Source organism: Xiphophorus couchianus, chromosome 8 (assembly GCF_001444195.1).
Source record: "Xiphophorus couchianus chromosome 8, X_couchianus-1.0, whole genome shotgun sequence".
NCBI classification, from domain to species: Eukaryota; Metazoa; Chordata; class Actinopteri; order Cyprinodontiformes; family Poeciliidae; genus Xiphophorus; species Xiphophorus couchianus.
This window is the reverse complement of record NC_040235.1, coordinates 28,159,260-28,176,003: the sequence shown is the minus strand read 5'-3', so window position 1 is coordinate 28,176,003 and position 16,744 is coordinate 28,159,260. Positions and strand designations below refer to the sequence as shown.

Sequence of the window (16,744 nt, the reverse complement as noted above, 5' to 3'; positions counted from 1 at the left end):
AAGTTTAGAGTTATTGTCCTGCTGGAAAGTAAATCTACATTCCTCTATCATATCTTACAGGCTATCAGACTTTCCTGATCCTGGCCTGTATTTAGCTCCATTGATCTTTCCATCAACTTTCTGTAGACAGAAACACATGCTGCCACCACCCCAATTCACTTGGGGATGCTGTGTTCAGGGGCCATGCACCGTCAGATTTCTACTACTCTTACCTTTTTTCTTGTAACTCAGAAAGTTTAATTTTGATCTCATTTGATCAGGGGCCCCTTCGACCTTTTTGATGTGTCCTACAGTACTTGTAGCAAACTGCAACGTTGACCTTCTTCCTGCTTTTGTTCCGAAAAGCCCAGCTCCTCCACAGCTCCCATGGGAGTCTTGTCTGCTTAATGTTCTCCTTGGTCAGTCTGTCACTGACCAATGACAGACTGTCTTCATAATTTTGTTGTTGTTCCATGATTTCTCCATGTTCAGATGATGGACTGACCAGAACTCTGTGAGATACTGCTGCTACGATAGCAAATAATAACAGATCGTTGAATGCAGAATTAGCCCAAAATATATATTTCTAGACCATTTTAAACTAAAAACTGTCATATTAAAATCTGACATTTGCTCAAATAAGCAACTTTAATCTAATAAATGAACAGTGGAAGTCAGTGTCATAAAGTGTGTGAATCCGACAGCAGATTCTCACACATTTTGCATGTTACTCTGTTTTGTTCCACATCTTACTGATAAACAAACACAACAGATCAAGATTAAGTGTAAGAACATTTTGAAGCATGTGGATAAAATGTTGACTATGTGCAAATTACTTACTAATAACTTAGAAGGTATAAGAGTTATAGCAACTTTAATTAGTTTTAACTATGGTTAACATCCTGTTTGAGTGGTGATGCCTTTGTTTTGAAGGGACAATTTCCTGCTTTACTGGAATGGCAGATTAATGGCAATCAAAAGACAAAAGATAAATTGTAACAGAGCTTATAAAATGAATCTATTAGCAGTCTCCTTAATAAAGACAAAATGTATAGTTACTATGTAAATAAGTACTTGTTTTAAATATTTGTAATTTAAACTGCGCATTTCTTTATCAAAATATCAACTAAAGTTAACTTACATTGTAAGAAAAAAAAAACCGCAAGCTGTGTTAAAATTCATCTGTAAAGTATGCTGCATCTAATATGGCATCACTTGATTAAAATATCTTTGTTTCTTTATGACCAATGTATCTAACACTGCAATAGCCTATTAAAGGCCTTTCTGTCAAACTAGAACAACGTTCTTCAGAAACACAATCGAACAGAAACAGAGTGAGTTTGTTTTCAAATTTATTGTGGTATTTTCTAGTACTACAACGTTAAATAATAACAGGACTGGACTGAATACCAAGATAAATTAGTTGCATTTAAATGCAGAGTAATCAAAAAGACAAAACGAGATAGAAGAAAACGGAATCATGGGCAAAACTCGTTGGTTCCTGAGGGCGTGAGCGCTGACTGAACAGATAAGGCTCCAGCCAGGATTAACTGAGCCTAGCTGAACAGGATATCGCCATAGTTTATGTGTTACCGCTTTTAAGAAACCAAATCGATGCTTAATTAAGACAGGACATTCGGAAAACCCCGGCTTAAGAGGGAGTTGGAGTTGACGGCGAGTGCGTCGAGGGTGCAGCAGGCGTTTTCGAGCAGCGAGAGTTTTTGAAACAACTTTACAAAGGGTTTTGTTATTTTGGCGGTTGGCATAAACTGGAGTGTGACTGGATTGGGATGACCACAAAGGTAGATGGGGGTGGTGATGAAGATGATATGGATTTTGATGAATGGACTACGGTAGGTAGAGGAAGGGGTAGAGGGAAGGAAAAAGTTTCGAAAGATGATAGAGAGATTGGTAACCTAAATAGTAAGAGAAGTTTAGAAGAATATAGTTCAGATGAAGAAAACAGAGTGGTTAGGAGGAAAATGGTAAATGAGGAGTTTAAGGTAATACTTAAATTCAGGAAGGAAGATATGAACATAAACCTCAGTCCGATAGCAGTGTCTAGAGAAATAAAAAAGAAAATAGGGGAGGTTGAGTTTGTAAAAATCTTGCGCGATGGTAATATGTTGATAAAATGTAAGTCTGAAGAACAAAAGAATAAAAGCATGCAGATTGATAACATTTGTAAAAAGATTGTGAGTGAAAAGAAAATTGTTGGAGAAAACAGAGTATCACGTGGTGTAATCACAGGTATTCCGCTTGAGGAAGATTTAGAAAAACTTAAAAGAAATATACATGGTGGTGAAGTGCGGAGATTGAAAAGATTGTTAAAATCTGTGGATGGGGAGAAAATAGAAAGTTTTTCGATACTTCTGGAGTTTCAAGGTGATGTTCTTCCTGATAAAGTGAAAATTGGGTTCTTGAGTTTTCCTGTTAGACCTTATATTCCTCCTCCCTTGCGCTGTTACAAATGTCAAAGGTATGGTCACATTGCATCAGTGTGTAAAGGGAAGCAAAGATGTGCTAAATGTGGTGAAGATCATCGATATGATGAATGTGGAGCAGATGTACAGTTGAAATGTTGTAACTGTGGTGGTCAGCATAATGTAGCATATGGAGGGTGTGAAGCAAGGAAAAAGGCAGCAGAAATTCAACAGCTGAAAGTAGTTAAAAACATTTCTTATGCAGAGGCAGCAAAAAGTGTTGAAGAAAAAAGAATAGTTCAGAAAAATCAGCAAGTGTCTTCTAGTCCAAATCGTGGACCAAGTCAAAAAACAATGTCAGGAATGGAAATTACAATGGATAAATTAATTTTATTCATGGCTTATGTTATTAATTGTACTGATCAAGTGAAACAGAAAACTGAAAAAATCAAGATTATAGTGAAAGGTGCAGAAAAATTTCTAGCTGTGAAGGATTTATCTTGGGAGTTGATAAATAAAAGGCTTGAAATAGATGGGAAGCAAGGTGGAGGAAGAATTTAATGCTTATTTTACAATGGAATGCAAGAAGTTTGTTAGCAAATGGACAAGAATTTAAAGGATATTTAAACTATTTGAAAAATAAACCAGATATTATTTGTATTCAAGAAACATGGCTTAAACCAGAGTTAGATTTTGTCATAAGAGGGTATAATAGTATTAGAAGAGAGATAGGGAACAAGAAAGTGGAGGAGGATGTGTAATATTTATAAAACAAGCAATACAGTATAGATTTTTAGGAAAAGGAGCTTCACTAGAATGGTTATCTGTGGAAATTTGGATTAATAAAGAAAGTATTAATATATTAAATTTTTATAATCCGTGTAAAAAATTGGATTTAGATGAAATGGAGGAAATGTTTAAAAATATAGGAAGAAAGTTCATTTGTTGTGGAGATTTCAATGCTTATAGTACTTTGTGGGGTAATAGGAATGATGCAAATGGAGAAGTGGTGGAAGAAATAATGGATAGAAAACATTTGGTTTGTCTTAATAATGGAGAAGGGACGAGAATTAATATTAGAAATAAATCAGAATCAGCGTTAGATTTAACTTTAGTTTCAAAGAATTTGGCTGGGATTAGTAAGTGGAAAATATTAAGAGAATCAACTATAGGTAGTGATCACTACCCTATACTTATTGAAATTGGTAAAGAAATAGGAAAAATTGTTAATGAGAACTTAGAAAGATGGATATTTGGAAATGTTGATTGGGAAAAATATAAAATAATAAATGATGAAGAGATGCAAAAAGTTAATATAGATTTGGATGTTGATATGGTAAATTCTTCTATTTGTGAGGCCATTTTAGGGGCTGCTCGAGAAACAATCCAAAGGAAAAAAGGAAAATATAAGAAGAAAATTGTTCCATGGTGGACGAAGGAATGTGATGGTGCAATTAAATATCGAAATAAAGCTTTTAGATTGTTAAAGAGAAATCAGAATTTTCAGAATTTTATTGAATATAAAAGGTCACAAGCTCTGGTTAAAAGAACGGTGAAAAATGCAAAAAAGGTTTATTAGAGTAATTTTTGTGATTCTGTAGGTAGGGAAACAAAGATTTCAAAAGTCTGGGGAATGATAAAGAGAATGAATGGAATTAGAAGGGAATATGGATATCCAGTTCTGAAAGATGGAAATGATATTGCTGTGACTGAGGAGGAGAAAGCAAATATGTTAGTTAAAAAATTTGTTAAAGTTCATAGTTGTAATAATTTAAGCGCAGAAGAAAACCGCAGAAGAAATTGTACAATTAATGAAAATGTAAATTTATTAGAAGAAAATGTAAGAAATAATGATTTATTGAATAGTCCCTTTTCTTTATTTGAATTAAACAATGCCTTAGGAAAATCAAAAAATTCATCTCCAGGAAAAGATAATATTTCTTATATTATGGTTAATAAGCTTAGCAATTCATCTAAAAAGGTTTTATTGGAATTCTATAATAAGATATGGGAAGTGGGTATTTTACCTCTGGCATGGAAAGAAGCAATCATAGTTCCAATCTTAAAACCAGGTAAAGATCAGTCAAATCCAGCAAGTTACAGACCCATTGCTTTAACTTCTCATATTTGTAAAATAATGGAGAGAATGGTAAATGAAAGATTGAGCTATTTTGTTGAAAAGAGGGGATATTTATCAAAATGTCAAAGTGGATTTAGAAAAGGGAGAAGCACTATGGATCCTTTATTATGTTTAGAACATGAAATCAGAAAAGGGCACGTTAACAAGGAGAGTGTAGTGGCTGTTTTCTTTGATATAGAGAAAGCTTATGATATGATGTGGAAAGATGGATTTTTAATTAAATTGAAAAAAATGGGAATTAATGGATCAATGTTTTATTGGATAAAAGATTTTTTACAAGATAGATCAATACAAGTAAGAATAGGACAACAATTGTCAGAAAAGTTTTTTGTTGAGAATGTTACACCTCAGGGAAGTATAGTGAGTCCCTTGTTTTTTTCTATTATGATTAATGATATGTTTGACAATTTGGAAAGTGGAATGGGGTGTTCTTTATTTGCTGATGATGGAGCAATATGGAAGAAGGGGAAAAATTTCAAGTTTATTGTTAAAAAGATACAAGAAGCAATTAGAATTATAGAAGACTGGCCATTTAAATGGGGATTTAAAATTTCTATAGACAAAACAAAGACTTTATTTTTTACAAGGAAGAAAGCATCTGAAAATTTAAAACTGCAACTATATAATCATGAATTAGAAAGGGTAAGGGAATTTAAGTTTTTGGGTTTATGGTTGGATGAAAAACTTACTTGGAAAAATCATATTCAAAAAGTAGTGAATAAATGTAAGAGAGTTTTAAATGTAATGAGTGTTTGGTGGGAAGTGAATGGGGTGCTGAGAGGAAGGCATTGAAATCAATATATACTGGGTTAATAAGGTCTGTATTTGATTATGGAAGTATTGTATTTGGGTCAGCATCAGAAACACTATTAAAAAAATTAGATAGTATTCAGTATCAAGCCTTGAGGTTATGTACAGGAGCAGTTAGAACAACTCCAACGTCAGCTTTGCTAATAGAAATGGGAGAGATGCCACTTAATCTCAGAAGATTACAGTTAAAGTCCAATTATTGGTGTAATTTAAAGGGCCATGATGGAAATCATCCATGTCAAGACATTTTAAAATCTAGTTGGGAAAAAGAAAAGAAGAAATTAAATTCTTTTGGATGGGAGATAGAAAATGTTATAAAAGATTTTGGTTTATCTGATATAAACATTAGTCAAACAGTTCCTCTTTCACCAGTTTATCCGTCTCTATTTCATAATAATGTTGTTGATTTAACTTTGTTGGAGAAAAGGAAAGGAGAAAACATTTCAGATCCATATTTGGTTCAATCATATTTAGACAGTAAGTACTATGGATATGTCCAAGTTTTTACAGATGCGTCTAAAAACTCAAATAGCAGTAATGGGGTATCTTTCATTGTTCCAGAATTCAAAGTTAAAAAATGTAAAAGAATTACTGATGGAGTATCAGTTTATACTGGAGAGATGATGGGAATTATTTTAGCTTTAGGATGGATTGAGGAAGTCCGTCCATTAAGAAGCATAGTATGCTCTGATTCAACTTCTTCATTATATTCATTAAAAAATAATCATGCTAATAGTAGACCGGATCTTTTATTAGAAATTCAGTTAATAACATATAGAATTCAAGCAATGGGGTTATTAGTTATATTTACATGGATACCATCACATATAGGAATAAGAGGGAATGAGTTGGCTGATAAATATGCGAAACTAGCTTCAAAATATAGTGATATTGATATATTAGTTCCATTTAGTAGAGAAGAAATCAAATCTATTATTAAACAAAAGGTTAAGGAAAGATGGCAGAGACAGTGGGAGGAAGATAGAACTGGTAGATGGATGTACAGTATTCAAAGAAAAGTTGGTGCAATGAGGAGAACGGGACGAAATAGAAAAGAGGAAACAGTTATATCTAGGTTGCGTTTTGGACATACAAGGTTAAACAGTAATTTATTTAAAATAGGAAAACATCGAACTGGAAGTTGTGATTTTTGTGGTCAAGAAGAGACAGTAAAACATGTTTTGTTGTTCTGTACCAAATATTCTGTTGAGAGAAGGAAATTAGTTTGCCGGTTACAAGAAAATAAATTACAGTTAAATTTACAAGATATTTTGGGAAAAATTTCTAATTCTAAAGATATAAGTTATTTAATTAATTATCTTAAGAAAACAAAATTGATAGAAAAGATTTAAGTGTTGTTATTTTATTATTATTATTATTTTTTTATTTTTTTTTTATTTTTTTATTTTATTGTTTTGTTTTGTTTTGAGGGGGGTGTATATAGTTAGCGTCCCGATCCACACTCCATTCCAGTAGATGGCGGTAATGCACATCTAAAAGTTGTTTGCCAACCGCCATAAAAAAGGAAAAGAAGAAGAAGAAGAAGAATGCCTCCTCCTGACCAGCAGGGGACGGTAAACTAAGAGGACGCAGAAGAAGAGGAGCGCAGGCTACGGTACTTCCTCTTCCCACTGCGGCCTCAGAGGTGAGGATCTTAGTTTTTATTTCGAGGAGCAGAATCTGCTCTTAATCTCTTTTAAATTTCCTCCATCTAATGTTTTAACGCACTGTGTTTCATTTATTGATAACAAACAACCAATCTGGCGTCATATGTCTGAGTTGGAAGGCGTAGATTGTAGATTATATGTTAAATAGTGTGAGGACGCCGGATTAGGTTGCTACTGTAGCTCTCCGCCATGTTGGCTACATGTGATGATACACACTTAAAGCCTGTTTTTATATTAACAACATATTGTTTTCAGTGCCGAATTTATATTTTTGCTGGTTTTGTTGCCATTTGTTTTAGAAAAATGAGTAGGCGTTAGCAACTAAGACTAGCGTGTTTTCTTGCTGAGCTGAAGGAGGGGGCTCAATGAAAACCCTGACCGTGTTTGTGTTGCAGGTATCTGAAAATGGTCCGCTACTCTCTCGACCCCGAGAACCCTACTAAATGTGAGTAAAACCTGCAGCAGGATCTGGGTTCGGGGTTTTGTTCGGTGGCTGTGATGACTCTTAGGACACCTTTGGATTAATCGTGAAAAGAACTTATTAAACCTGAGCTACACAGTACTGAGGCAGTGAGCGTTGAGTTAGCTGCTGGGCTGTTGTTACATGTCTCCATTTTTCGTTTCAGCATGCAAGGCGAGGGGCTCCAACCTCCGGGTTCACTTCAAGGTAAGCTGTCCACATGTTGGAGCAGACTGTCCCTTTAAGATGCTTTACCTTATTTTATGTGCCTTTATAAAATTGCTGATAAGGCAAAAGACCTACTGCCTTTTAAAGTATTTAGCTTTTTAATATGACATTCTGTTACACAATAATATTTTTTTCTTTAAGTTGTAGAAATTGTCAAAATGCTTCATCAATCCTTAAACCTCTGAGTGTCTGCCAGAAACTCAGTGATCCTGGTAGACAATGAGTTTCTGGTTTTAGGTGTTTCAAACTTAGTCTTCCTCCTAATTTGGTCTAATGCCACAGCCCTACATATGCTAAGTACCAGTAGATTGTTAGAAGTTGCTTTTCTGCAGTGAGATTATGTGAAGCAGTTTTATATACTTAGGCCTGTCACGATAGCAAATTTTGCTGAGCGATTAATTGTCTCAAAAAACTATTGCGATAAACGATAATATTGTCTGAAGACCTTTTTACACTGATTTAATGGAAATGACGTAATAATGCATGTGATTTCCTGCCAAAGATGGATGCACTTTATTTTCAAAAGAATATTTAACACTGGAGCTGATAAACAAAACAACCAAAAACAAAATGGATTCTCAGTCTCCATTAACAAAAAATGTACTTGATAAAAACTAAACAACATAAAGCCAAAGTGGAAATAAATACTGTATTCAACCAAAAGAGTGCAGATTATGAAGTCTGTATATTATGTTGCCCTTCAGTAATAATTTGATGTAAATAGAGAAGATGGGCACATCGACTACCTGATGCAATAATTCACACTACATAATTTTTTGCTCCTATTTTTCCCCTTATGACAATCCTAAAACGTTGATCTTTCTAAGATTGTATGGTGTGTTATGGTAGATCATTGTTGCAGCTCAGATCCAAATCAGGGGTTTTCCGACTGGGAGCTTTAACAACACCTGTTGAATGTGACAGGTAGCCAATCAGAAAGCGTGGATTCTCCTCGTGCTTTCTGAGGGGAAATTACCTCGGGGAATCCCAAACAGCTGACACGGTGCAACCCGAAGTCCAGCCGATGTGGAAACAACATTAATGTTTATTCAACATGCAAAGAATATAGAAATGACAAGAGGAGGAGTTGGAGCGAAATTACTACCGCAGTTGATAAACCCGGTAACTTTTCAGCTGTTCTTCGTTAACGTGACATAAACAGGTTCTAATGATTTTAATTCAGGCAGGACTTTACACTGACACTAGCCACATGCATTGCAGGTAGATTGTAGTAAAGCATTGATTAATGCCTGGTTTTAAAATTAGTTCACTGGACTTGTAGCCATTATTTGGTGCCCATTGTTGGACACCACACGGCAGGAACGAACCCGATCAAACCGTTATACCTAGGATTTCTGTCGACTAATGTGTGGTCTGTCAGGTTTTGAAAATGGGCCGACAATCGGCCGACAGCTTTAAGATCGTGTAGCGTGCGCTGGGCTTTACAGTAAGGAAATGAGGAAGTGGGGGTCAGTGGAGAGCACCGGAGTTGAGCCTTTTTTCATTCGGTGTCATCAACAGAAAGAGAAGAAGGCCGGAAGAGACGATAATGCCGATAATTAAAATGACGTCGATAATTTTAATTTATCGTACGATTAATCGATTTATCGTTTATCGCGACAGGCCTATATATACTGTGATGGTCAAACAGGTCTAGCTTTAGCTGCTGTGTTTTGGAGGCATTTGGATTTGTTGATTTGGTGGTGGTGCATTCAGTGCAATTTTTTTTGTCTCCATCTTAATTTTGTTTTCATTATGAAAAGAATAATGGTAATAAAGGATGATCAAATGTACTTGGATGCAGTTACAGTTCAGAGCTCTACATTGAGTTAAACTGTCTTAAACCAAGCCTAGGAAATGTAGTTCAAGTTGAATCAGGGGCCCTACATGTGTTAGTTCTGCATCTTTTCCTAGAGTCATATCAGGTCTAGTGTTTAAATTTAGACTTTTTAAAATTTACACAGCTGACCAAGGGAAGTACAAAGTACTCTGTACAAAGTTGGAAGGTTGTGACATTGTTGAACTTTTGCTTGTTTCAACTCTGTTTAATCTCACCAGATTTTTCTCCAGTCTCTAAACAAATTAGTTTTACTCAACTGCTGTGCTTTTTGTTTTCCCTAACAGAACACCCGTGAGACAGCCCAGGCCATCAAGGGCATGCACATCCGCAAAGCCAACAAGTACCTGAGGGACGTCATCGTCAAGCACCAGTGTGTCCCCTTCCGTCGCTACAATGGTGGAGTGGGCCGCTGTGCTCAGGTTAGACCCAGCAGGAAACACCTTGGGAGGGCGTACAGGCTGCCATGATGACCTTCTTAGGACACCTTTGGATTAATGATGAAAACAAACTCTTAGTCTGAGCAGTGATGGGGAAACTTTGATACTGAATGGGGAGGATTGTGCCTCTTCTAATTGGTTTGTTGTTTCCAGGCCAAGCAGTTCGGCTGGACTCAGGGTCGCTGGCCCAAGAAAAGCGCAGAGTTCCTGCTGCACATGCTTAAGAATGCAGAGAGCAACGCTGAGCTGAAGGTGAGTCCAGGTCCGGTATCAGACGGGCCATACAGCATTGGCACAAATGTACAAAACACCAGTATGTCTCCATTAGTTCTGTCATGCATTGTTAGTTTCTGAGAACATTTCTCTCCAATTCCATTAAGAATGATATTTAGCTGCATATCTTGATGTCAACTGAACTTATAATACCATTGAAAAATAAATCCAGTACCAATTTATTACAATGATTTATTTTCTACATTGCTTTCTGTTTATCTTAATAACTGGTTGATTACAACTCTGTTATGATCTCAGAAAATCAGAATATTCAGTAAAATCTATATATGTAACAGAATTATGTTATGCACTAATAGAAAGCTTTAGGTTTCTTTTCTTCTCCATAGAAGTTTAAACACAGAGACTCAAAGGACACTTTTTTATGTCCACAGACTGAAAAGGCAGTTTTCAATTTTAATGCATTTAATGAAAGCATTAATTTAGATTTTTGTTCTGCAGATAATCAGTTACCTAAATAAAGAAACAGTGTTTCCCATCGGGACTTGAACTTTGCAACCCTTTTGATATATTTAGCACAGAAACGAATCGCAACAAGCCAAAATCAGCCAGGCTTTTTAAATATTGTGATCAGCCAGAAAATTGCAGTCAGTGCATCCCCACTTAACAACAGCAATAATAACTTTCTCCTGCTAATTGCAGGAGAGCAAACTGCTGCCATTAAAACACCACCGAACATGTTTAACCTTCCCTCAGTCTTAAGAGACGGGGTCATTAGGACCCCACAAGTTTTTTGGTCCAGCAGGGTCGCACAGATGTGTGTGTGCATTTACAAGGTTTTTTGTGTGTGTGTGTGTGGTTAGGCCGTGACATTTGCCACACTCCAGAGTTTTATCAACACTGATATCCTTGTGACTGTTTTTCGATGTTCACTCTCTGTCTGATGGAGCGAGTGCATGTTCACCGGCGTGTGAGCTCGCCTGACTCAGGGTGTGCGAGGATCAGTGATGAGAACATGTTTTTCAGTCAGTACCCTAAACTGGTGTGAGACTTGAGGCCTGACTTGGGATTGTAGGGAAAACGCTGGGAAACATCAAATGGTTTTCTGGCAGCTTCATGTAGGCTTGAGTTGAAAAATGAAGAGTTGAGGTATAATCACCTAAATATAGGGAAGTTCATTGTTTCGTACTGAATTTGTGTATGATTTTGTGGTATAATAATTAAATTAAAAATATATCTATATATAAACACAGTAACTTTATGAAATCCTGGTTTTTCTTCCCAGTGTTGTGACTGGAACTTGATACCAGCTGCATGCTGGTATCAAGCACATTCTTCATTTTAAGTTGGTAAAACAAACTGCTCATATTTTTGTAGGAAGTGTCACCTCACACACTTTGTAGATGACCTTTTTCTACTCCTGGTCTGTTTAACCTCCATTGGTCTTAAAAGAACCGAGTCATTTAGACCCCAGTGGTTTTTAGTCAGTGCAGTCCGGTGGGGTTGCACTGACCCCTCGTGTTCTTTTACAAGGTTTATTCTTTGCTGTCTGTGATATCTGCCACACTCCTGAGCATTGTGCTAAGAGCGCTGAAGGTGAACCAACTCCAGATAATCAACATATTTTGCACGGCCTTTTTAACCAGCTCTTCCCTTCTCAGCCAGCTGATTACATCAACAAGCGTTACTGCGGTTAGCCGGTAGACTACAGAACTCTATCGTAGACCAAATCTCTACTGTTTCTACCATATACATAGCACATTCCTATTAGCTAGTTAGTCAGGCTATCTGCTCTGGTAGGACTTCAGTGTTTACTCCATAAATATCAGTTTAATATTTCAGCTCATGCCATCTCTTCCAACAGTCAGTGGTTTTGAGACAGTAGTGTTTTAAAACCTTTGTGTGCCTTGACATCTAATTTCTTATTTTAATCACATATTCAGTCTGGTTTTATATATTATTTATGATTTGTGATAACTTCTCAGATTTTACCCAATCTGTGGTTTCAGGGTCTGGACGTGGACTCTCTGGTCATAGAACACATCCAGGTCAACAAGGCCCCCAAGATGAGGAGACGCACGTACCGCGCCCACGGCCGCATCAACCCCTACATGAGCTCACCGTGCCACATCGAGATGATCCTCACTGAGAAGGAGCAGATCGTCCCCAAGCCAGAGGAGGAGGTGGCCCAGAAGAAAAAGGTGCAGTACAAACGTTGACGGAAGAGCTCAGACCAGCAGGATACAGCTCAGGGTCCTGAAGCCCCTTCTCCACAGCTGAGGTTTTAACCGGTTCTTACCCAGAATGCCTCAGCCCCACCCATGTCATTACCAGATCCTTCACTTCCTTCCTGTTTTCTGTGCCACTATAGAGGTGGTACTAACCAGAACTAACCAGGTAACCAGGCAAGCATCTTGATTGCCTGGTTACCTGGCAATCAAGGTAACAATGCACAGTGAGACTGCAGTAGATGGTGAGCTGCAAGTCAATAATTCCATGGTCAAATCTTTAGGTCCAAACCTTTTTATCAATTGTAGCATCAACTGGACGGAGCAACAGACAAAATATACCGAGAGATTTCAGAGAAGCTGGCTGCCCAAGGGGACAGAGTGACCCCACCAGAGCGGGGACACATTCTGAGAAACGCACCCAACCAGACCAGAACCAAAGCAGACCATACTAGAGGGAGACTGAACAATGGAGAAGGGGCTTCAGACTGAACCAGCTGTATGACTGAACACAGCCATTCACTGAGGCACTCTTTAATGGTTGCCATGATGACTACTTAGGACACCTTTGGATTCTCCATGAAAATAAATGGTTACATTCTGAGCAACTAAGCAGTAAAGTTTTCCTTTCTGTCATCACAGAGTCTGTATTAACAGAGTGTCTCTGTCTGCAGGTTTCACAGAAGAAGCTGAAGAAGCAGAAGCTGATGGCTCGCGAGTAAATTCTAATAAAAAGCTGTCTTGTAATATGAATCCAGACTCTGGATCTTTATTCTTCTTTATCTACTGAATACCTCAGGTTTATCCCATAAAGGCTGTTAATCCAGAGAGATTACCAGCAGAGTATAAGCTGAGGAAGTCTGTTTAGAAGTTTCTTCAGTCACATGAATGCTTCCTGCTTGATCAGCTGCTGTAAACATGCAGCAGATGATTAAAATATAGCCTCTTCCCAAACTATACAGCTTAGTTTACCAATTGAATTGTCTGACATATTAGTTCCAGTTTGTTTTATTGAACTGGACAAACTGCCAAGAGTTTTAGTGATCAGGACATGGTAAACCTGGAGCAGAGAAAACTACAGTAGTTTGAAAACATTTTGAGTCATCCTGTGAAGATAGGGGAGACTGAGGTGTTTTTCATATTTAGGATTACTACATCAATGCAACCTTGGTTTGGCTGCAACATATCTGCTTATATTATGACGGAAAAAAAAACAACCTCATGGCTCAACTTACCCCAAAATGGGACAAGTTGTGTCGCGTATCTAAAAACACATCATCCTCTCCTCAACTCGGTCCCACCCCTCACTGACCACCTTCTCTAAATGTCACTTTTCAAGCACATTCTGTTTGTTATACATGTTTCATGGGGTACAGGGGGCCTGGTGCCGATGTCCAGCGGGTGAGAGCTGCAGCCCACCCTGCACAGGTCTAACACAAGTCATATATAGAGCAAATTTAAAATGATTATTGTGGATTAAACACAAAGTTCACTTTCAAGAGTGAAAAACATTTTTAAAGTAATGTCAAATCATCTTACCTTTACAAACGTAATTGAATGATACCTTCTAACTAGCACAATTGCTTTTATTGGGTCACGTTATCAGTTTTTTTTAACCATTTCCTAGGGGTGGCTCAATTTACCCCTGATAACGTTCTAAGTGTATTGAATAATAATAATGAACTGTAGCTTAGATTACAGTCTGACTAAAAACTGAAGATCTGTTTTAAAATCCTAGGCAGATCTTAAGATGATTTCAGATTTTTTGTAATAGTTCTTTGATTTAATTTAGAAATACTAGATTTTCATAGAAAAGTATTTGCTGTTACAGGTGGTGTCCACACGGGGGCCCTCGTGGATTGTCAGCTGTCAGGCGTTTGATAGAACAGATGTCCTGTTTTCACTAGATGGTTCTTTGCTACTAAAACTTGAATTCTTCCATTTTCACCTGCGCAGACTGCTAACCTGGTTCAGCTGTATGCAGAAAGAAGAGTTTAACTGGGTTTCCAGAAAAAAAACTATTATTTTTTAATACAATATACAGTGAAAATAAGAAACTTTCTGTCCAGCCTGAAATGAAATGTTAGAGCCAAGTTTTTTCCTGATTAAAGACATGTACGAAATGTATGTGTTTCCCCCACAACTTGTAGGAAGAGAAACTCTTAACATGAACATGTGACTGTAGATCCTGAGAGCTCCAATCCCTTCTGTCCATATCGTCTAATAATCCACCAGTGGTTGCATGAACAAAAACCTGATCCACTCACTTTATTCAATATTTTTACATGCAAAGAACATCTTTTTTTTCCTTGCCAGGTTTTACAATGTGATATACAAGAAAGAGTAGGTCAAACTATCAAATTATTAACCTTAGTCTGAGGCAAAACAACCAGCAGCTGCTGCACAGGAAGTTCACGTTTCATCCAAGATTACCTCATAAAGTTTCTGACTGACGCAGTGGCGATGCCCAGATGATCCGGCTGGAGTGTGAGCTCTTTGGTTCTGTGCTTCATGGACAAACGTCTCTCATTGGATAGAACATCCTTTCTATCCAGGCAATACGAGACAAATGTATGCCTTTTCTGACACGGTGGGCAACACGTGTAGAGGCTGGTAAAATCAGAGATCCAGAGTTTTCTAATTTCTCTGAGTATTAAGCAGCATGAACCTTGTGGCTCATCCACTCCTGGAATGAAAGTTTTCTACTGGTTAATGATGGTCATTTTTGAGTCGTTTAGTTGCTTCTATAAGGTTACTGCACATTTGTACTATGCTTTCTGTTAACACACAGATGGTCACCATGATGAGGATCAGTCGATGGGGAATTTTTCTTGAGCATCATATTTACACTTGATCAATTTGATAAGTAGAATCTCCAAAAACTGGCTGGGATTTCAAAGATTAATACGATGAATTATGAATGTGATAAATTTTAAAGCCTTTAATCTTCTGCCTGTTCCTTTATGTAAAACTTTTAAATTCCAAACAGAGATGACCACAAACTGGATCAATTCTTATGAGTCTTTGTATTATTAATATTGTTAGTAAAACAGTATTGGTTGTGCAATGATATTAGGATGATAAATTATACAGAACTGTATCTTTTACTCACTTTTTAATGACATCTGACATTTAAGGAATTTGTTTTCATTTGTACAGAATGAACCACAAACCAAACCTAATACTGTAATTAAATATTCACAATTAAGATTGAAGCATGAAAGGTAAAAAATAAAATAGGTAAATTTAATAAATAAATATATCTTTTCTGAATATGCTATAGCCATTATCTAAAATTTGTTTGAATATTTGATCAAATATGCCAAGAAATATTTACAGGTTAGGAAAGATCATTTTAAATTTGTAAAAAAATAAAAATTAAAAAAAAGAGAGAGAGGACAGGATTAAATCAAATCCTCAGTGCAAACCAAACTCTTTTCTATCTTTTCCGCTCAACATAAATACCTCAGCTTGTCTCACTCTTAGAGCTTAACGCTCCTCTGCAAAACAAAGCAGCGCACTGACGCAAAAAGGCACGTTCAAGGAACACATGTAAACACCGGCGCTTAATGACATCTCATTGAAATAGAAACATTTCTGTTTTATCACCTCAAGTTAAAAATTAAAGGTCTGCTCTGAGGATTTAAAAGTCACGTATTTGGCTGATATAATGTGGACATTTCCTCTTTAGTAACCTAGAAAGTGTGTTGTGAGAAAAGCTGCTGGAGTTTTTCCACACCAACTTCCTGCTACAGGCTCTCAGCAGGCCTGGCTCTGCTGGAGCTCTCTTCCTAATTTAGAGGAATTCTTTCTTCCCTCTGTCCCCACATGCTTTATCAGTAGGACAAACTGTTGCAGTCAGTAACGTGATACAATCAGCTGGACTTTAACTCTCACCAAATGCCATTCAACCGAATCAAAGCTCTGCGTTGTACAACTGGATTGATCTGGATGTATTTTATAGTTGAATTGAAAACTGAATAGCACTAATAGTGAATTCTGCAAGTTGATGCAGTCTGCAGGGTTTCCTAGATAGAAACTTCTTTAAATCTTTGAATAATTAATTGAGCATTATGTAATTTAGTATCAATTGGTACTAAATTGATAATTAGTATAAATTTGAATTGAAGTGAAATGATTTTTTTTTGTTTTGTCTTGGGATCATATTTGTTGTGAATTGGCGCTATAGAAATAGCGCCAATTTCTATAGCGCCAATTCAATTCTAGAATTGAATTGAATTGTTTGGTAAATCAGATTGGAATAGCTGAACGAATTTGAAAACTTGCACATATATGTGATT

General features: G+C 36.8%; 1 protein-coding gene, 1 long non-coding RNA gene and 3 other non-coding genes across 5 annotated transcripts; 4 read left to right on the top strand and 1 right to left on the bottom strand.

The window, feature by feature from the left end:
- Window positions 1-764: 764 nt before the first annotated feature.
- On the bottom strand, window positions 765-16,339 carry LOC114149134 (uncharacterized). Its single transcript, XR_003596444.1, has 3 exons — window positions 16,329-16,339; window positions 15,552-15,554; window positions 765-922 (listed from the first exon to the last, which is right to left on the bottom strand). It is a non-coding gene; the product is annotated as an uncharacterized LOC114149134 (long non-coding RNA).
- rpl17 (ribosomal protein L17) lies at window positions 6,915-13,196 on the top strand. The gene is made up of 7 exons (XM_028024720.1): window positions 6,915-6,997; window positions 7,415-7,464; window positions 7,646-7,686; window positions 9,832-9,966; window positions 10,138-10,236; window positions 12,225-12,416; window positions 13,118-13,196. Exons 2-7 carry the CDS (start codon window positions 7,425-7,427, stop codon window positions 13,163-13,165), a joined length of 555 nt encoding a protein of 184 aa, XP_027880521.1. The 5' UTR covers window positions 6,915-6,997; window positions 7,415-7,424; the 3' UTR covers window positions 13,166-13,196.
- LOC114150270 (small nucleolar RNA SNORD58) lies at window positions 7,510-7,575 on the top strand. Its single transcript, XR_003596706.1, has one exon. It is a non-coding gene; the product is annotated as a small nucleolar RNA SNORD58 (small nucleolar RNA).
- On the top strand, window positions 10,006-10,072 carry LOC114150268 (small nucleolar RNA SNORD58). The gene has a single exon (XR_003596704.1). It is a non-coding gene; the product is annotated as a small nucleolar RNA SNORD58 (small nucleolar RNA).
- Window positions 12,985-13,052, top strand: LOC114150269 (small nucleolar RNA SNORD58). The gene has a single exon (XR_003596705.1). It is a non-coding gene; the product is annotated as a small nucleolar RNA SNORD58 (small nucleolar RNA).
- Window positions 16,340-16,744: the final 405 nt, after the last annotated feature.